Here is a 21,564-nt window from a genome sequence, read left to right as displayed (position 1 = left end):
CTTTGAGAAACACTTATCTTCTTTTTCTTATCTGTATGAATCACATGTATGTTGTAATGCACTTAGAATTATAGAGTGTTCTGTGAGGGTTTAGCCTATTTCTGAACATTTAGTTCAGAATGGGACATTTGGCCATTGTTCCCATAATGCTGTAATTTTTCCGTGATGTAGGTCATTTATAGTCCAGGGAAAGTTTTTCTTTCTTCCCTGTCTTATAACTTATCCTTTTCCCCCCTGCTTGTCTTTTTCTACACAAGAATCAAATGTCGAAGTGTGGTTTCACTTTCCATAGTTTAACCTAGTACGCAGCCTACCTACAATCGAAAACTATTAAATGGAAACAAGCATCTCATCCAATTTAACTTGTTGAACAGTCTAAGTAGTTTGGTGAAACCACATGCCATCTTATTCTGTTTCACCCAAGATATAAACCATCTTTTAGTTTTCCCACACTGACAGGGAGGTATCACAGTGCCTGTGTTCAATTACCCCTGATTTAGTTATTGTTCCATGGTATATTAGTAGTGATATGGGAAGTTTTAATACACTTAATATTTTCTTGAAGTAAAAATTTGAATGTTTATAAAAATGTGTGTACTCATAGGAAAACATAACCTACAGTTTCAGGCTATTGACATTTCTGGCATCCACTGAGACCTGTGAACAGGGTGCCTTATAGATGGAGGGTACAATATCCCCAACCTGGCTTCAAGGTGATTGATGCATGAATGCAATGGAAATAATAGATTTTTAATAGTCCCACTGTAATATTTATTGTAGGATTTTGTATGTCAAGGGCTGTCAAGAAAGTATGTTCAGTGAAAGATATTCATTCTTTAAAAAGAAAATACTAGTGTTCATGGGAATAGATAGTCCAGTTTTCTTTCTCTTTTTAGTGTTTCAAATGAGAAGTTACAGATACCAGTGGAAGGTTTTAAAAATATTAGAATAACATTTTGCTGTCCTGATCCTGAACATTTGAATCAAAAGTAGGAAGAAAGGCCCAACCACAACAACAGTAACAAAATCACATGAATCAATACACACTTCTCATTGTTAACTCCTAATATTAATAGTCTCAATTCCCCAATAAAAAGACAGACTGACCAATTGGATTAGAAAACAGGATCGTCTTTTTTTCCCCATCCAGGAAACACCCTATCACCAAGGAGTGAGATCACTTCAGTATAAAAGGATAGAAAAAAAATTCCAAGCAAATGAATCCAGAATCAAGCTGGTATTGCTATCTTAAATTTTGACCAAAAAAAAAAAAGACTTTGAACTAAAACTAATCAGAAGGTTACACTACACAATCACTAAAGGAAGAAACCAACAAGAGCACGTTCATGAAAGAAACACTGCTATAGCTAAAACCACATATTGACTCTCACACAGTGATAGTGGGTGACTTTTTTACCCCACAATCACCAACAGGCATGTCATACAGACATAAGCTAAACAGAAATGCTGGAATTACGTAAAATCACAAAATAAATGAACTTATCAGACAACTATAGTACATTCCAGCTAAACACAAAAGAATATACTTTCATCACAGTAGTTCAATATATATATGAAAGAAATATAAATTGAGTCACCAAATAACAGGGAGACATTGCTACAGCTTGTCTTATGGCACCTTATGGCACAGAGTAAACCCCCAGTGCTAGAAATAGTTTACATCTTGTTGAGTCATTGGCTAAAGTGACCCACTGGAATGCTCCTGAGGTGGTTTGAATGAGAATGGCTCTCATAGACTCATATATTTGAATGCTTAGTTCCCACATAGTGGAACTTCCCATTTGGGAAGGATTAGGAAGTATGGTCTTTTTTGAGAAAGTGTGGCCTTATTAGAGGAGGTGTGTCACTGGAAGTAAGCTCTGAGGTTTCAAAAGTCATGCCAGGCCCAGTCTTATGAGACAGATGTGAACTTTCAGCTCCTGCCACAGTGCCATATCTACCTGCCTGTTGCCACATTCCCTACCATGATGATCATGAAGTAATTCTCTGAAACTGTAAGCAAGGGTTCAATTAAATGTTTCCTTTTATAAGTTGCTTTGGTCATGGTATCTTCTTATAGCACCAGAGCAGTAAAGAGACACCCCCCCCCAAACAACATAGGCTATTGGTTGCTCTCTACAACCTGATGATAATGTTCTATATTTAAAAACACCTACATTACTGAATACACAGAAGTTGACCTGGTACCTAACTAGAAGCTTCAGTCCTAGTGACTAGTGTTCATGATACTGGAAGGCACTGTCCATACCTGGAAGGTAATCTGTAATCATAAATAACTCTCCACTATAAACCCTGCAACTTACAACCACATGCCTGCAAGATATACTGGTACAATGGTGGCACAAATGTTACAGGAGAAACCAAGCACTTTCTAATTAGATTTAAGGCCCACTGCATGAGCTGGAATCCATATCTGACTACTTGATACCATTGCTAAAGTGGCCAAGAACATGAGACTAAGTAGGTCATGGGTTTTTGGAAAAGCCTAATACTATTATTCTACTAAAGTAACATAGCTATAAAATGACTTCTAATAATATACAATTATATATCAGTGCCTCTCTCAGGCCAGATCAGAGAAGCCTCTTCTTTCAGAAGATGGGAACTAATGAAGAAACTCAAAACTGGAAAGCAAGAAGAGAATGAGATTCTCTGGAGCACTCACTCCTAAGTGGGATACCTTCATCAAAGTCCTTCCTCAAGGCACAGGGATCTATGCAGAAGATAAATGGATTGATTATATGAACCCGAGGTGATGGATAACACTAAGAAAACAGTTTCTTCCAGACACAAAAGTCTAATGAGACTGTGGCAGCACACATAAAATCTGCACAAGATGCACAGGGTCCCAGCATTGACAAAGGAAAGTAGGCACAGGTCACATCCACAACCTGGAAGCTATCTGTATGTAGTTCATATCCAGTGGCAAAAGAAAAATCAGGTTCTTTTTCCAAGGGAGTCTCACTGGGTAACGTAACCAAATTTAAGAGCAGGCCCCATACCCAACTCTAATTCAATGTTATTTTTGTAGCCTTTTTATCCTTCTTGGACATTTTTTGAGGGGTCCTATTGGTCCTTTGGTTTCTTGTTTAGATTTCTCTTTTGGCATTTTTGAAGGTTATTTTAAGAAGCAAGTATGTTTATAGAATTGATTACATTACCTTTATGGTTTCTGATTCTCTTCTGTGTCACTGTGAATTTGTTACCATCTGGTATCATTTCCTTGCTCTAATTACAGCTTTGCTCACATCTAATCCCCCCACACAGTTAATAGCAAGAGTGTTATGTTATAGCCTCCCAACAGAGTTATATAGTGTTTTCTACAGTTGCTCCAAAAATCAGTTGGAGAAATACATGCATATATTGTCTTTAATAATTACACAATTATTCTGGTGACCTCCAAGCAGTTACTTTAACCTTTATCTGATAACTCGTAGGGAAGGGGTTCTAGATTCTTGACTACATCTTCTGTAGTGGCCATTTCTCTGAACTGAGATGGGAAAAGAAAATTGTTGGTGGTCTAGGTAGTAACAGCTCACTGTTCTGACTACAGTTTTCTTAAATGTTTCAAATGCAGTATGTCCATGGAACAAGTTATGTTTTATAATTTTAACTGTAGGCTTGTTTGACTGGAGAACTTGTTTGTTGAATTTCATATACTATCATTACACAATTCAAATTTATTTATTTATTTATTTATTTATCTATGCATTTATTCATTCATTTATTTATTTAATGAGACAGAGAGTCTCTACAAAACCCTGGCTATCCTGGAACTCACTATGTAAATCAGGCTGCTCTCCATCTCACTAGCCTTTGCCTCCTGCATGCAAGGATTAAAGGTGTGTCCTACCATAATTAGCTCATTTAATTTATTATTATTATTATTATTATTTTATATACATTATTATATCTTCTTTATTTACATTTCAAATGTTATCCCCTTTCCTGGTCTCCCCTTCAAAACCCCCCTATCCTATTCCCCGCCCCCATCACCAACCCACCCACTCCTGCTTCCTGTCTTCCCATTCCCCTACACTAGGGCATCGAGCCTTTACAGGACTAAAGGCCTCACCTTCCATTGATGTCTGACAAGGCCATCCTCTGTTATGTATGCGGCAGGAGCCATGGGTCCCTCCATGTGTACTCCTTGGTTGGTGGCTTAGTCCCTAGGAATTCTGGGATGTCTGGTTGGTTGATATTGTTGTTCTTCCTATGGGTTTGCAAACCAGTTCAGCTTTTTCAGTCATTTTTCTAACTCCTCCATTGGGGGACCCCATGCTCAGTCCAATGGTTGGCTGAGAGCATCTGCCTCTGTATTTGTTAGGCACTGGCAGAGCCTCTCAGGAGACAGCTATAACAGGCTCCTTTTCAGCAAGAACTTCTTGGCATCCACAATAGTTTCTGAGTTTGGTAACTATATGGAATGGATCCCCCTGTGGGCAGTCTCTGGAGGGCCTTTCCTTCAGTCTCTGCTCCACACTTGGTCTCCATATTTCCTCCTGAATTTTGTTCTAACTCTATGAAGAATTGAGTTGGAATTTTGATGGGGATTGCTTGAATCTCTAGGTTGCTTTTGGCAAGAAGGCCATTTTTACTATACTAATTCTGCCAATCAAAGAGCATGGGAGATCTTTCTATCTTCTGAGGTCTTCTTTGATTTCTTTCTTCAGTGACTTGAAGTTCTTGTGCATACAGATCTTTCACTTGCTTAGTTAGAGTCACACCAAGGTATGGGATATTATTTGTGACTATTGTGAAGGTTGTTGTTTCCCTAATTTCTTTAACAGCGAGTTTATCCTTTGAGTAGAGGAAGAACACTGAGTTGTTTGAGTTAATTTTATATCCAGCCACTTTGCTGAAGTTGTTTATCTGGTTTTGAAGTTCTCTGGTGGAATTTTTGGGGTCACTTACGTATCATATCATCAACAAAGAGTGATATTTTGACTTCTTCCTGTCCATTTTGTATCCCTTTGACCTCCTTTTGATGTCTAATTGCTCTGGCTAGGACTTTGAGTACTATATTGAATTGATAGGGAGAGAGTGGGAAGCCTTGTCTAGTCCCTGATTTTAGTGGGATTGCTTCAACTTTCTCTCCATTTAGTTTGATGTTGGCTGCTGATTTGCTGTATATTGCTTTTACTATGTTCTAGCCATGGACCTTGAATTCCTGTTCTTTACAAGACTTTGATCACTAAGGGGTGTTGGATTTTCTCAAATGCTTTCTCAGAATCTAATGAAATGATCATGTGGTTTTTTTCTTTGAATTTGTTTATGTAGTGCATCACACTGATGGATTTCTGTATACTGAACCATTCCTGCATCCCTGGGATAAAGCCTACTTGATCATGATGGATGATCGTTTTGATGTGTTCTTGGATTCGGTTTGCGAGAATTTTATTGAGTATTTTTGCATCGGTATTCATAAGGGAAATTGGTCTGAAGTTCTCTTTCTTTGTTGGGTCTTTGTGTGGTTTAGGTATCAGAGTAATTGTGGCTTCATAGAATGAATTAGGTAGTGTTCCTTTTGTTTCTTTTTTGTGGAATAGTTTGAAGAGTTTTGGTATTATGTCTTCTTTGAAGGCCTGATAGAACTCTGCACTAAACTCATCTGGTCCTGGCCTTTTTTGGTTGGGAGACTATTAATGACTGCTATTTCTTTAGGGGTTATGTGACTGTTTAGATAGTGTATTTGATCCTGATTTAACTTTGGTACCTGGTATTTGTCTAGAAAATTGTCTATTTCATCTGGATTTCCCAGTTCCATTGACTATAGGCAATTGTAGTAGGATCTAATGATTATTTTTTTTAATTTCCTTGGGTTTTGTAGTTATGTCTCCCTTTTTATTTCTGATTTTGTTGATTTGGATACTGTCTCTATGCCCTCTGGTTAGCCTTACTAAGGGTTTATCTATTTTGTTTATTTTCTCAAAGAACCAGCTCCTGGTTTGGTTGATTCCTTATATAGTTCTCATTGTTTCTATGTGGTTGATATCAGCCCTGAGTTTGATTATTTCCTGCTGTCTATTCTTCTTGGGTGTATTTGCTTTTTGTTTGTTTGTTTCTTCTAGAGCTTTCAGATGTGCTGTCAACCTGCTAGTGTATGCTTTATCCTGTTTTTGTTTGTTTGTTTGTTTGTTTTTGGAGACACTCGGAGCTATGAGTTTTCCTCTTACCACTGCTTTCATTGTGTCCCATAAGTTTAGGAATGTTGTGGCTTCTTTTTCATTAAATTCTAAAAAGTATTTAATTTCTTTCTTTATTTCTTACTTAACCAAGTGATCCTTAAGTAGGGCATTGTTCAGCTTCCATATGTATCTGAGCTTTCTGTAGTTTTTGTTGCTATTGAAGACTAGCCTTAGTCCCTGGCGATCTGATAGGATGCATGGGATTATTTCCATCTTCTTGTTGATGCCTATTTTGTGACAGATTATATGGTCATTTTTGGAGAAGGTTTAGTGAGGTGCTGAGAAGAAGGTATATTCTTTTGTTTTAGGGTAGTATGTTCTATAGATATGTTAAGTCCATTTGGTTCATAACTTCTGCTAGTTTCACTGTGTTGTTAGTTTCACTGTGTCTCTGCTTAATTTGTTTCCATAATCTGTTCATTAATGAGAGTGGGGTGTTTAAGTCTCCCACTATTTTTTGTGAGGTGCAATATATGCTTTGAGCTTTAGTAAAGTTTCTTTTAAGAATGTGGGTGCCCTTGATTTGAGCATAGATGTTCAGAATTGAAAGTTCTTCTTGGTTCTTCTTCATTGGCATCTCTTTCTTTAGGTTAAGGAAGTTTTTCCTTAGATGAATATGATGTGTCCTTCCTTATCTTTTTTGATAACTTTAGGTTCAAAGTCAATTTTATTTGATATTAGAAAGGCTACTCTAGCATGTTTCTTGGGACAATTTGCTTGGAAATTTTTTTCCAGCCTTTTACTATGAGGTATTGTCTGACTTTGTCACTGAGGTGGGTTTCCTGTATGCAGCAAAATGTTGGGTCCCATTTACGTATCCAGCTTGTTAGTCTATGTCTTTTTATTGGAGAATTGAGTCCATTGATATTAAGAGATACTAAGGAAATGTGATTGTTGCATCCTGTTATTTTTGTTGTTAAAGGTGGAATTACATTTATATGGCTATCTTCTTTTTGGTTTGTTAAAAGAAGATTATTTTCTTGCTTTTTCTAAGGTGTAGTTTCTCTCCTTGTGTTGGCATTTTCCATTTATTATTCTTTGAAGAGCTGGATTTGTGGAAAGATACTGTGTAAATTGGAATGATATTGTGTAAATTTGGTTTTGTCATAGAATATCTTGGTTTTTCATCTATGGTAATAGAGTTTTGCTGTGTATAGTAGGTACCTTGGTTGGTATTTGTGTTCTCTTAGGGTCTGTATGACATTGGCACAGTATCTTCTGCCTTTCTTAGTCTCTGAAGAGAAGTGTGGTGTAATTCTGATAGGTCTGCCTTTTTCCCTTACTGCTTTTAATATTCTTTGTTTTGTGCATTTGGTGTTTTAATTATTATGTGAAGGAAGAAATTTCTTTTCTGGTCCAATCTATTTGGAGTTCTGTAGGCTTCTTGTATGTTCATGGCATCTTTCTTTAGGTTAGGGAAGTTTTCTTGAATAATTTTGTTGATATTTACTGGCCCTTTAAGTTGGGAATTTTCACTCTCTTCTATACCTATTATCCTTAGGTTTGGTCTTCTCATTGTGTCCTGGATTTCTTGACACAATGTTTTGGGTTAGGAGCATTTTGGATTTTGCATTTTCTTTTATGGTTGTGTCAATGTTTTCTATGGTATATTTTGAGCCTGAGAATTTTCTCATCTATGTCTTGTATTCTGTTGGTGATGCTTGCATCTATGACTCCTGATCTCTTTCCTAGGTTTTCTATCTCCAGGGTTGTCTCACTTTGTAATTTCTTTATTGTTTTTATTTCCATGTCTAGATACTGGATGGGTTTGTTCAATTTCTTCACCTGTTTGGTTATGTTTATTCTGTAAATCTTTAAGGGTTTTGTTTGTTTGTTTCCTTTTTAAGGGCTTCCACCTGTTAACCTGTGTTCTTTAAGGGAGTTATTTTTTCTCCTGCTTAAAGTCCTCTATCAGCACCATACGATGTGATTTTAAATCCAAATCATGTTTTTCTTGTGTGTTGGGGTATCCATGACTTGCTGTGTTAGGAGAACTGGATTCTGATGATGCCAAGTAGTCTTGATTTTCGTTGGTAAAGTTCTTGTGGTTGCCTTTTGCCATCTGGTTTTCTCTGGTGCTAGTTGGTCTTTCTGTCTCTGGCTGGAGGTTGTCCCTCCTGTGTGCCTGTGTCAACATTGCTGGTAGACCAGCTCTCTTAGAGCAGCACCTGTACACAGAGGGATATGGAATAACCCCAGCTCCCAGGTGCAGATGGAGACTTCCATCTGCTCCACTGTTCCTGTGCCTTGTGTGCTCCTGGCTGGTCCTGCTTTGGACAGTTATTGGAGATCTCACCTCTGAGCTCAGGAGTGAGGGCACTTCTGGGAGACCAGCTCTCTCCTGGCAGGACCTGTGTACCCTTTTAATTCTTTATAAAGATCTTTCACATGTAAATTTCATCTTGATGCTCAAAATCTGAACTTTTTTTGTATATGTTATATATCTATTTATGTGTAGATACACATGTGCCTGGGTGCATGCACATGGAGTCTGAGGTCACTGCATAGTCTATTTTATTACTTTGTTATACACTGTATAACTGTGTTATTCTATTGAGGCATTTCCACTGAATCTGGAGCTAGGCTACCAGCCAGTAAGACCTACCTAACCTGTCTCTGCACTCTGCAGTGCTATGACTACAGAGGTTTTGTAACTATACCCACTTTGTAAAATATGGATTTTAGGCATTTGAAATGGTGTCCTCATGCTTGATAAAGTACTTTTACCCACTGAGCCATCTCTTCAACCCTGATCCAAACAATTCTATATAAACAAAAGGTTTTCCTATTCTCAAGATGAACCTGAGATGTTAATTGGGCTGAAATGGTAAGACTTGCTGATATGCTCCTTGTGCTTATTCAGGCATCACAAATTGAATTCACTGTGTTACTTTAAAAAGGGGGGAGGATAGGAAGGTGGGAGGGCCATGTGTTAGGGGTGAAATTGGGGGTATATATGGTTAAGATACACTGTATGTATAAGACTGTCTAAGAATAAATAAAACCACTAAAAATTAGTAAGACTTGTCTGAGTCATGTCTTCCCTGCTTTGTACTAAGCCTTATTTTAGAAATGTCGTGACAGCCAAGTGTGATGGCTCATGACTGCAAAACCAGCATCCAGGAGGCAGGAGGATTTGTATGAACTTCACCCTGAGCTTAAAGGTTCTGCCTCAAACAAACAAGGAGCAGGAGAGATGCCTCAGGAGTTAAGAGCACTTACTCCTCTATCAAAGGATCACAGTTTGGGTTCTAATACCTACATATACCTGAAACTCCAAACCCAAGGGATCTGATGTGTCTTGTGATCCTCCATGTCACCTGCATATGTGTGAGCATATTCACACAGACATTCATGAATAAAATAAATATTTAAAAAATAAACTAATAAAAATATTGTGATGGTAATCTACCACACAGGAGGTTCTGGGGTTCAATCGAGCACCCAAAGGAAAGCAAAATTGGAACAAGAGTTTACTGTCTAGACAGAAGATAAAAAGCAGGCAATCATAATACAATGTAACAAACTAAAATATAAGGTGTCTTTTAAATTGACACAAAATTACATATACTCAAAGGGCATGATACATGTATACATTGTACTATGATCAAATAAGGAGACTAATGGCCCTGTCCATAAACATTTTGTTAAGGATATTTCTTGTACTTTATAAAATGTCATGAAGTTTAGTCACCCTGTTGTGCTACAGAACATTAAGTTTCAATGCTCCTAACTGAAGTATATGGTACTTTAGACAATAAAAACTCCCAGCCCAACGAATTAGAATCTATACATTTTGTTCTTTATTTTCTTTGTAAACAGAAATTTTCTCAAAATGAAGATGAATGTTATTTAGTAGTGAAGAAAACTGACTTAGGCCAACTTTCTGGATTGTTGTATTTTGATCTAATGTGTAAATGCTATTTTAAGGCAGGTTTTTGTTTTTGTTTGTTTGCTTGTAGATTTTTGTTTTGTTTTTGCTAATAAGTAAAATTTTAATAGCACACACACACACACAACCCTTTTACAAGGAAAGAAGGTATGCAACATTTTTGGACCTCCAGTTTTAGTCATGTAGCAATTCTACCTGAAATCATTTATATTTCTTCCCCTGTGATCAAGCTACAATAAAGTCCAGAATCCTGAATTAAACATCTTTCATGTGTCCACTGTAGTAAAATGTAAGATAAATTCTGAACTTTGTCTGAACCAGATATGAAGGTAGAAAAGACAAGTGTTCCATGTTAGTGTGGATACCAAACATCTGGGCCAGTGTCTATACCTAAGACCAGTACTTCTCAACCTTATGTCCAACCTCTTAATGCTGACCCTTTGACATGGTTCCTCATGTTAGTGACCCCAAACCATAAATCTATTTCATTGCTACTTCAAAACTATAATTTTGCTACTGCTATGAATCATAATGCAGGTCACGACTCACAGGTTGAGGACTGCTGGATGAGAATAAACAATTGGCTTCTATGGCGCAACCCAGACACTAAGCAGACATAAACCTGTGCTGTTCTGATAACTGTCATTTTGCAACACTTATTTTCTAGCACTGAATACCTTGCAGACACATTCCTAATGTGTATGAGAATTTAAATGTATCTCTTACATTGAGAATTATGAAGCAAAATAAATAAAATAAAGACTCTCATTAAACACAAACAAGGATGCCATTAATGAGACACCAGCCACACATCTTGGAGTTAACTTAGAGAACATTCTCACCAGTGAACACATGTCCAAGACCAAGGATTTTTCTATGCTGTTTGGGTTGAAGTTCATCTGCCTTGATTACCACTTCATCATATTATCAGTTGTCTAGTGGGTATGCAATATTTGATGGCAAAAAGAACCCTTGAGATTTCCCACAGTCTGATGAATGCAATGACAAGAAATACCCTTCTCCCTTTGCAGCAGGAATGTGTACTTGCATCAGGTGTTAATTCTATTGGCAATATTTCAAAAATGCTAATGGTGAAAATTAAAAACTTTACTTTAAAAACTATCATGGAATATACTCACATATGCCTATATATTTGATGTATTCTTCAGCCTATCACTGTTACTCCTTTTTAATTTCTACAACAGGAGTCACTGAGGTCATGTCAATCAACAGTACCTTAAATTCCTGATTCTCAGAGGTCTTCCTATTAAAAAGATGGACTACCAATGATGAAAGGAGCTAGTTTGGATTTGGAAATAACTGGTAAGGATGGCCCATATTATCTCCTTGTAGACTCAAAGAATGAAAATATAGAATATTCAGGAATTTTAATTCATGGGACATATTGTGTATCGCTGACCTTTTCTTAGTCAACTTTTACAATTATGAATAAAATACTAAAAATAACATTAAATCACTTACTATTGGAACAATAAAACCATCAGTTGAAAAAAAAACACCTTAGTATTATTGAGGAAATATAATGAATCCTTGATGTGGGTAGTGTAAACTATTTTTATTAAACATGAAGGCAAACGTGCAATTTTGCGCCTACTACTACAGCCATTATCTTAGTTAGGTTAGCTTAAAACTTTATTCTTGGGAAAGGGTCCTGTTCCCTTGAGAGTTTATTCAGACTCACAGAAAACAATAAACATGGGTAGCTAGATGTGTCTGGTATTACCTTGTGCTGGATAGTTTTTGTCAACTTGAAACATGTTAAAATCATCTGAGAGGAAGGAACCTCAATTGAGAAAATTCCTCCCTAAGACTGGGCTCTTGGCAAACCTGTAGGGCATTTTCTTAGTGATCAATAGAGTAGGGACCAACCCATTGAGTGGTTCCATCCATAGGCTGGTTGTTGGCATCAGGACATCCCAAATCTATAACACACATAGGCGACAGTGTGACCTGCAGATTGGTTGCCAACAGGCACCATATTTCTAGCATCCACTTGGCTCACCTCTCACGTTTACCTTTATTACGTCATTTTCCATATAAATAAGGAGAACACCCCTTTCTCATTCTCTTTCTTCCGTCTTCTCTTTCTGCCACTACCTTGTCTCTCCCTTCCAATAAAACCTCTTCCATATGGAACTGCCTTGGCCTAGTGTGCTGTTGAGACACGACCTGCCATTCTAGTCCTGGGTTCTCTAAGAAAGTAGTTAGACTGAGCGAAACCGAGAGAGCAAGCCAGTGAGCAGCATCTGTATCAGCTCCTGCCTCCAGGTTCCTCCCTGTTTGAGGTTTTTGTCCTGACCTTCTTTGATGATTGTGATGGAAATGTAAGCCAAATAAACCCTTTCCTCCCCAACTTGCTTTTGATCATGGTATTGCATGGCAGCAATAGAAACCCCAACTAAGACATATCTGCTATTATTTTCTGAGTAAGCATATTAATTATGCAAAATAGAACAGAAAATTTTATCCATGCATAAAATGCATTCTGATCATGTTTATCCCAGTACCCTCTTAATGCCCCTACCATTGAAACACCTTCCTTTTCTTGTCTTCTTGGTGACCCAATGGGCTTCATTAGTTTTGATAAACAGTTCTCTAGCTCAAGATGTCCTTGACTGACTTCCTGATCCTGCTGCACATCTCAAGTGCTGGGATTCAGAAGAACTCCCTGGCTCAAGTAGATACTGTAATGCTTCTTTGTCTAGCTGTAAAATTGTGCTATTATCTCCTCTCCAGGTTCTGAAAATAAAGACTCTGTACTACGCCAATAACTGCACCCAGGGTTTTCTGTACAAGTAGATTCTTTGATGAGAGAATAAATACTGAGCTCCCTTAGAGACAACTGCTCAGATGATTAAGTTAAAAAAGCTGCAACTGACTTATCAGGTTAACACTAGCTTTATGGAGAAAACTCCACTTCAGGAATGGAGACACTCTATGATCTAGTTCAGCTCTGTGTTGCCACTGGATAATATAAGAATGCAACTTATATTGAAAATAGGAAACAATTATGACAGGCTTTAATTTTCTCTTTCCCAGGGAGAATCATGTACATCTTTTATTAAACTAGTCTAGGAGGCTAGCTCATTTCGAATCAATTAAGGGCCAGTGAGACAATTAGGATGATAAAGGTCTCACCACCGAGCCTGGCCACCTGACTTGAGGCTCCATCACCCAATGGTGCAAGGAAAGAATCAACTCCACCAATCTGTTCTGTGACTTCCCCCATGCTATGGCTCTTCCCCACACAGAGAGTAGATTAATAAATCAGGGGGAGAGGATTTCAGTGGTCACACACTTGCCTAACATGCACAAGGTGTTGGGCTGGGGCATGTGCAACCAGTTACATTTATAACCAATTCTTGCATTTCTTTAGGGGAAGGACTGAAAAACTCAGGCTATGTTTCTAAAGTAGATACTATATCATCCTCAATCAGTTCTGTTACAGTTCTAGAAAACTGAGGTTAAAGGCCCGAGGACTTATCACAGTTTCCAGGGCAAGAAAAACTGGAATGTACTTTGAAACACTAAACTTAAAAGGATATAACCAGCTTCCCATTCCTGACTTTACCTACTGAAGGGACCTCACTGGAGAATTATTCTATTTTGAATAGTAAATGACTCTGTATAGAAAATGTAGTTACATAAACTATTTTCACATTTTTTCTTCCTATCAGACTCTTGAGATAAAACCATCCATTCAAGCAGACATCCTTCCACCACTGCAAACTGTGAGCATCTTGTTTTATTATTGATGTAACCATGTAATACCAAAGTTCTGAAGGCAAGTTTACAATGTCAGAATTTTCTTAGCACTTAAGCTTACCATTGACCTTGAAACTAAACAATACTTGAAATCACCAGCTTTCAAATGAATGGGATTTGAAGCAAGCCTCAGCTGATGACTGAAATGCTTCCTCTGACAGTGGTTGTAAGTGAAATCTTCAAAAAACAAGGATATAACATGCATGAAAAAGCTTCCACAGCCTGCTTCCTGGTCCTAAGCCTGAGAGAAATAAGACAAACAGATCTTGTTATGTTATAAATCAAATGGGTTTATATGTAGTTTTCACAGATGTTGCTGCAGATCTCTTATTAATCCATGTGCTGTCCCGGGTATGGTTGTATTAACTACGCTTAAAGAGTTTTAGACCTTTCTGGTTCCAAAGGTGGGAGAACACACACACTGCCATGTTGGTTGGCAAGAGCACACTGTAAAATCAAAGTCTGTCTGTGGTCTGTGCTGGTGCAGCCCTGTGGGACATTCTCCTCCAGAAAAGCAGATCAGAATAGTCCTGCTAAAGAGGGCAGGGGAAGAACAGTCAAGCAGGCCGAGGCAGAATTACTGTTCCACCCCAACTCTCTCTCCCTGTGTTAAAGGTGTACAGGATTAAGAGAACTCAGTAGTTATGTTTTTAACAATCAGGGTCTAGGGCTGCTCAGCTTCTTCTTGCTTCTCATTTTGACGTGTGGTCCTTGCTGCCTGTGGTATCATATTAGGGATCCCATCAATGATTGGATATGCTATTCCCAACTCTTCATTAACCAATTCATTTGTCGATGCTTCATATCTAAGGGAGAAAAAGAACAAAACGAATTGTGGAAACTAAAAGCTTAGAAAGGCTTGATGCTCAATAAATGGCACTATGTATCCACTATTTATAGTTATTCCTCCAGTCCTCCAGTAACTTTAGTCTTAGAAGCATAGGCCGATCCAACCTTTTCTTTTAGAAAAATCATCTTACAATCTGTAATTATTCCCATTAGAGTGTTTCTTATATTATTATTATTATTTTTTAGTTTATTCCCAATTTATGACTTAGCTTTTTCATAGCAGTGAATTGCTTTGGACTGCAAGCCCCACATTGCTCCCAAGTTTGAGATTCAGTCTACATTAGATGCCACCGTGTACGCAGAAAACCTTGAGACTCAGTGGAAAGGCCCTTATCTTGTATTTTGCTTCTGCTTTTCCATGTGTGTTAGAAAATAATGTCTAGTTCTAAGATTAGAACTATTTACTAGAAAGAGTGGGGAATGAAAGCTCCTGAGAGTGAAAAATTATTTAAACCCTTAGACCTGTGTCCAAAATAAAGAACCTGACCCATTGGTCCAGGATGCCAGGTGTTTGCAGTTTTGCCTTTCTAGAGCCTAATGCCAGGTGTTTGCTGTTTTTACCTTTATAAACCCTGACCCCTTTAGCTCGTGGTCTACTCCTCTATCCCTGTGTGGGATACGAGTTGTCCCTAGTGCACTGGTCTTTCCCGATTAAACCTCTTGCAGTTTGCATCAAGACCGTTTCTCCTGAGTAATTTGGGGTGTCACCTATCCTGAGTTAGAACATGGGGGAGTCCTCACGTTGTGGGTCTTTCAGGATCTGCCTTGATCCTTTATGGTTCATATCCATGACAGGAAACTGGGAATGATAGGCGTTTTAAAAAGACTGAAGCCAAGCCAGACATGGTGGCACGCGCCTTTAAGCCCAGCACTCGGGAGGCAGAGGCAGGAGGATTTCTGAGTTCGAGGCCAGCCTGGTCTACAAAGTGAGTTCCAGGACAGCCAGGGCTACACAGAGAATCACTGGCTCAAAAAACAAAACAACAACCAAAAAAAAACAAAAACAAACAAACAAACAAAAAAAAAACAAACCAAAAGAAAAAAAACAAACCAAGCAAACAACAAAAAAAACCAAACCAAACAAACAAAAAAAAAAAAAAGATTGAAGCCAGAGGTGGCAGTTAACTCCTGTGAGCTCCTGCTCTCAGGAAAAGTATCACAACTTTGAGGCTAGCCTGGGCTATAAAAAGAGTTCCAGGAAAGACCAAACCAAAGAGAGAAACTTGTCTCCTTTTCCCCCATCAAAGAATGGAGAGGCTGGAAAGATCAGTAAGTCAATAGTATTTGCCCTGAGTTTTGATCATATCTGAATGTCTCTCTCCCAGTCTCTGTCTCTCTCCACACACACACACACTCAGGCAAGTGCGCATGCGACTAAAAAGAAAGGGAAAAAGGAAAGAATGAAGAAACAAACCAAAGGAAGAAAAGAAAGAAAGGAAGGAAGGAAGGAAGGAAGGAAGGAAAGAAAGAAAGAAAGAAAGAAAGAAAGAAAGAAAGAAAGAAAGAAAGAAACCAACCAACCAACCAACCAACCAACCAACCAACCTAGGTCCGGACGCTGGCCCTGATACTGTGTTTCAAAAGGCTCTGGAGCCTCGCCAGTCTCAGAAACCAAGTCTTTCTTTAAAGCCTCCAGGATAGATTGTAAAGAGCAGCCAATGGCGAGCCAGAGAAAAGCTCACGCGGGTCCTGGGCGGGGCTGACCCTAGCATAGGGCTCAGCCGGGCGGATTGCGTCCAGGGAGTGAGCTCCTGATCCGCTGGCGGGCCCACGGGCCACCATCCTTCCCCAGGCCAAGGGGGCAGGTGAGTCTCACCTAAGCGGCTTCTTGGAGAGCGGACACACCAGGAACTGCAGCAGCGCCGGGTGGAAGGTGTGGGGCTGCTCAGCCCTCTCGCTCTGGTCAGAGCAGAGCCTGGCCCCGGGCACCTGCAGAAACCTCCCGGCGACCGCAGACAGTGCGCAGGGCCTCCGCAGCGCCCGGGCGAGCCTGCGGCACGTGGCGCTCAGCATGGCGGCTCAGAAGGCTGACGAGGCAGCGCTCGGAACTTCAAGGCTCTCACTACTCCTAGCCGCGGGGTCACCCTGGCCCGGCTCCGCTCCGCCCCCGGCGCCCGGCCCCGCCCCCCGGCCCCGCCCCCGGCGCCCTGCTGATTGCTTCGCCAGCACAGCTTGAGTCGGTGGTGTGGTTCCGAGGGCAGACCGACATTCCCCGGGTCAGTGGCTGCTCCACCGCTTTTGCAAAACTGTAAACTAAAGCAGTATTCATTCGGGTGTCCAACTTTTCAGCAGGGCTAATCACAAAGGTGCCAATTAGTCAGGGACCGGACTCCAGTCACACGGAGCTCGGCTTCAACTTAGTTTTATCTTCAAGGAATCTTCAACACAAGCGTATTGTGTTAGAGGCAACAGCAGGTTTAATATTAATCTTACAGTAAGTATCACAAGCAAAAATTTAAGAGCCTGAAGAAAATGGCTTTTTTTCTCGTATTCCGTAAACTGTGAAGGCTTTTACAACTTGAGGCTTGTTAGTTGTGAGTACGATGGTAAAGCACGTCTAATGCATGATTGGACTTGGACCCCTTTGGGGGGCAGGAGGATCCTTTCACAGGGGTCACTGAAGACCATCGGGAAAACACAGACGTTTATATATTTACAATTCATAACTAGCAAAATTACAGTTATGAAGTAGCAATGAAGATAATATTATGGTTGGGAGTCATTACAACATCCTTTATTAAAGGGTTACAGCATTAAGAAAGTTTGCTTTGAGTTGCAAGTAGGAAGTGTCTGAAAGTCAAACAGAGGCAGCTGAGATTGAGTTAATGTGTAGGAAAGGCCTCCTGAGTGCTGGCATTTCTGAGGGGCTTTAGCTGTCTGCTGGGAACCCATATGGCTACTGAAATCTTGTCAATGCTCATCCTTTGAGCTCTTAAAAAGTACACATATTCTGCCTCAAAGCTTTGCCACTATATGTGACCTATGAGGGAAGGGACAAAAGGGCAGGAACAAGAAAGGCAGGAAGTCACTTAGCTGGACTTCTGGCAAAAGATAACTCTGACCTTACAGATGTCTCCTCTGCATACCTGCTTTCTCCAGCCCAGGCTCCTCCTGTCCCAAGATGTATGCAAAGCTCTCTGATATCCTTGCAAAAGACACTGGTCTCTGGAGGTCCCCCAGATGATGAGGGAGCGTGGAAGGAAATCGCAAGAATGCTAACATTAAGGCCATGAGTGGGACTCAGCAGAAGGCTTGCCTACCCTGCCCTGTCCTAAGTTGTAAAACATCTTTTTAAAACAATTTAGAGCTAATGTCTCTACAGCTGTGAGCTGGGTGTAGGCTGAGAGCCAGTTGGACTAGTTTCTTACTGGGTGAAGGGGAAATGGATCTTCCAGGTCCCTGTGTTTCCTAACTTATCAATTAAAACAAAAACAAAAAAACAAAAAACAAACAAAAACCATTTCTGAGCAGCCCCCAGAAGCAATGAAGGTTAGGCTATATTAGTTGTTAGTTGTAGCATAAATCACTCACTTCTGAGCGTTAAACATGCATTAAGCACTCTGCAGTTAGACTGTTGTATTTAGAGCACCTGGGATGACTCTCCTTTCTTCATGTTCTCACTTCCCAGGGCTAAGTGGTGGTGTGGTGTAGGGGTTGGTGTGGGGTGGTATTTAGTTCCACTCCCTAAATAATTTCATCTCTGTTCCTGATGCCACCTTTCCATCTCAAACTCTCTCCTTCGCCTTCCCAGTCTTTTTACTACGGCCAGGGGAAGTTGGAGGACACTGTTACGCTAGTGGCCAAGAGTGTCTTGCAGTTGTCCATGGGCTGCACTGTGGATTTTCTATTCTGATGATCCCTACCACTAGGGATCTTGAATTCCTGCCTTGTCTTCCTTTAGTGCTGGACTGTGAGTGGGATATTTAAGTCAAAGAAATCCTTTACTCCCTAAGTTACTTTGGTCAGTGTCCATATGAACATGTGTATGTGGTGGGTGGTGGTGTCTGTGTATGTGTAAGTGTGTGTGTGTAGTCCAGAAGAGATCATCAGATTACTTGGAACTATAGTTATAGGCCCTGTGAATCGATATGGGTGCTAGAAACCAAACTCAGGTCCTCTGGAAGAACATTAAATGCTTTTAACTGCTAATCCATCTCTCTAGCCTCATAGGTGGTAACTTTTATAATGCTATTTGTCCTCTCTGAGATTGGTCTTTCGTGATACGATATCAGGGACTAATTAATCTCTAATTATATGTATAAACATCACTGTATTATTGATGCAAGCAGTTAGGGACTGACAGAGTGCTTTTACTTATTTTTGGATTTTTTTTTCTCTCTAGGATATAAGGAAAATCAGAACAAGGTGATTTACCTGTTCTCATGGGGAAAAGGATCCTTTCAAATAGGCTGGCATTGGGTCTGCATGCAAGTCATCAGACCACCTCAGAAAGAACCTCCTGGTTTTGTAGCCCTACTGCATTGTAGATTTCCCTTTCAAACATTTTAACATCTGTTATGTTTTGAGGCACTAAATCTGCCCCATGACCATGCTGCTTTCCTATGTGAACGGCCTGAGTCAGAGTTAGGAAGGCAGTGGAGGCATTCAGCTACAAACACCCTCAAAGATAGGAAACTAGTGGAGAGATACTTACATTATCACACATTATATTGGATAACATATCACACATCACACATTCCATGAGGACCAGTTTCTGTATTATTTACTGAGGTCTTCACAGGGGAAGAATGACTCTTAGTATCAGTCATTAACAGGTGGGGCCCCACACTCTGCAGGCACGGAAAATTTGAACATTGAGGATATTTTCTTTGCTGAAGGTGGGAGAAAGATGAACTATGCAGCTGAACACAGGGAGGTACAGCATGCTGATGGGATGCTACCGTAACAGCTACTTGTTCTGTCAGTACTGTTTCTTTGACTCAGTTTTGCCAAGTGCCATGTGCCATCTTTGAGATGGGGCTTTCTCCTACACTGTGTGTTGTGATCAGGCCATGATCAGTTCTAAGTCACTTCACATTGTGGAAAACAGTGAGCGTTTACAGTTTTTAAGGCTTATTCTGGGGGACTCCATTACAAAAGCAGCTTTCACTCCATTTCAAGGGTGGGGGATCATGGTGTTCCTGAGAGGACAAGAAAACAACCCAATCTGTCCAGCACCACCCATGAGGCACAAATGATGTATTCCTGTAGAAAGGGTGCCACCCTGTACATTTATTGGGGGCAAATTGAGACTGGGGGGCAGAATATGGGTGTATTGAAATCATATAATGGAAGCCAGCTCAGGAATTTGTAAGACATATGACACCAAAGTGAAGTTTCTCCTGGATCCTATAAAGTGGCAAACACCCATTCCTGTATGGCACTGGCTCTGCACCTCCTATCACAGAATACTTGGTGTCTGCCTCAGGGACCGCCAGGCAGAGAACTTCTAACTGTCCCAGATGCCACAAGCCCTTCTGGGACTTCCCTTTTATCCCTGCAGCTGACTACATCTTCACTCTCAATCCTGACTCTAGTAGCCTGACCTCCAGCTGCATCTTCTTCATGATGGCTCTTTCTAAATCTGTTATCTAATCAATACAGACTCCATTTGCAGTAAAAGAACAATCATTTGCTTTGGCCCTATTACCAAAGTAGGTAGAATAATCTGTTATTGAGTCCACTAAAACTTGCAAATTTATTGTTTTCCAATAAAGTTTGTCATTGTAGAAAGGCATAAATGTGTTTTCATTTACATTTCTGTGTGGGACAATGGGCTATGCACAGACAGTCTGGTCTCTAGTGGAGCTGAGGTTGTGAACCTCAGGGAACCCCAGTTGGTGGTAATTCCCACCTATATGGGACGGAAGGCGTTCCCTCATGTCTCCTGGACTGCTGGTTCCTGTCAAAGTTACCATCCCCACAGCACCAACAGGAGAAGCATGTGGCTAGTAGTCACGTAGACAATGTCCCAAGCTTCTGATCTTCAGGCTAGACTCCTCCCAGTTACCTAGCAACAACAAGATAAGAAGCCCACTATAAGAGGGGCTACTTGGCCCCTCCTCGCTCTCTTAAGTTTTTACTTTCTTTACTCTCCCTCTTACCCTCACTCTCTTACTTTCTCCCCCTTACTCTGTCTCCTCATCCTTTCTCTCCCTAACCTCTTACTTTCTAGCCTTTCCTCTCTCTCTTTTCCCCTTCCCTCCTCTTGGCCATGGCTGGTCTCTCTCTCTTTCTGCCCTCTCTCTTTCCCCCTGCCTTTCTACAATAAAGCTCTAAAACCACTGTCTCTGTTCATCAAGGACTGGACTAAAGACTTTCGCCTGCGTGGGAACCTCTCTACCTCTGCCCTCCTCCCATATCTCCCATTCTGTTCATAGCTCCTCTGCTGTATCCAGTGTAGGATGCCAGAGACTGAGAAACTGGTATGGGGGCTGCCCCTTGACCACCTCCCACCAAGTAGAGTCAGTGGCTTCACACAGCCAGATGCCCATCCGGCCGAGTGGAAAGCATCCAGCAGTCCTCCCTCTTCCACCTGCCCAAAGCACAGGAACTCTGGCCAGTTGTGAGCTCTCTCCCTCCGCCCTCTTCCCCTGCACCCAGCCCAACATTTCTGAAATAGCATGATCTTGACAACTGGTATAGTTGTCAGGATTCCATGAAGGAATCCAATTGGATAAATAGCAGACCACTGGCAAAATAACTGAAGATACACACTTTTCAAACTAATTGAACTATCTGGTAATAATACAATGAAACACTCCCAGCAAGGTTTCGTGACCAGAGACTAAGCTTGGTGTACTGCAGTACTCAAGGCCTGGTTTGCAA

At 40.3% G+C, this 21,564-nt stretch overlaps 1 protein-coding gene across 1 annotated transcript; it reads right to left on the bottom strand.

The window, feature by feature from the left end:
- Positions 1-13,849: 13,849 nt before the first annotated feature.
- On the bottom strand, positions 13,850-16,831 carry Pyurf (PIGY upstream reading frame). The gene is made up of 2 exons (XM_021165331.2): positions 16,553-16,831; positions 13,850-14,693 (listed from the first exon to the last, which is right to left on the bottom strand). The coding sequence occupies exons 1-2, from the start codon at positions 16,747-16,749 to the stop codon at positions 14,552-14,554; spliced, it is 339 nt and encodes a 112-aa protein (XP_021020990.1). The 5' UTR covers positions 16,750-16,831; the 3' UTR covers positions 13,850-14,551.
- Positions 16,832-21,564: the final 4,733 nt, after the last annotated feature.

This window comes from Mus caroli, chromosome 6 (genome assembly GCF_900094665.2).
Source record: "Mus caroli chromosome 6, CAROLI_EIJ_v1.1, whole genome shotgun sequence".
NCBI classification, from domain to species: Eukaryota; Metazoa; Chordata; class Mammalia; order Rodentia; family Muridae; genus Mus; species Mus caroli.
The sequence above is the reverse complement of the archived record's forward strand: the minus strand, read 5'-3'. Positions and strand labels throughout refer to the sequence as shown.

Coding starts and splice junctions, on each gene's coding strand:
- Pyurf (XM_021165331.2), bottom strand. CDS start 16,749: ATGCTGAGCGCCACGTGCCGCAGGCTCGCCCGGGCGCTGCGGAGGCCC. Junction 14,694..16,552: donor CTCTCCAAGAAGCCGCTTAG/GTGAGACTCACC, acceptor TTTCTCCCTTAG/ATATGAAGCATCGACAAATG.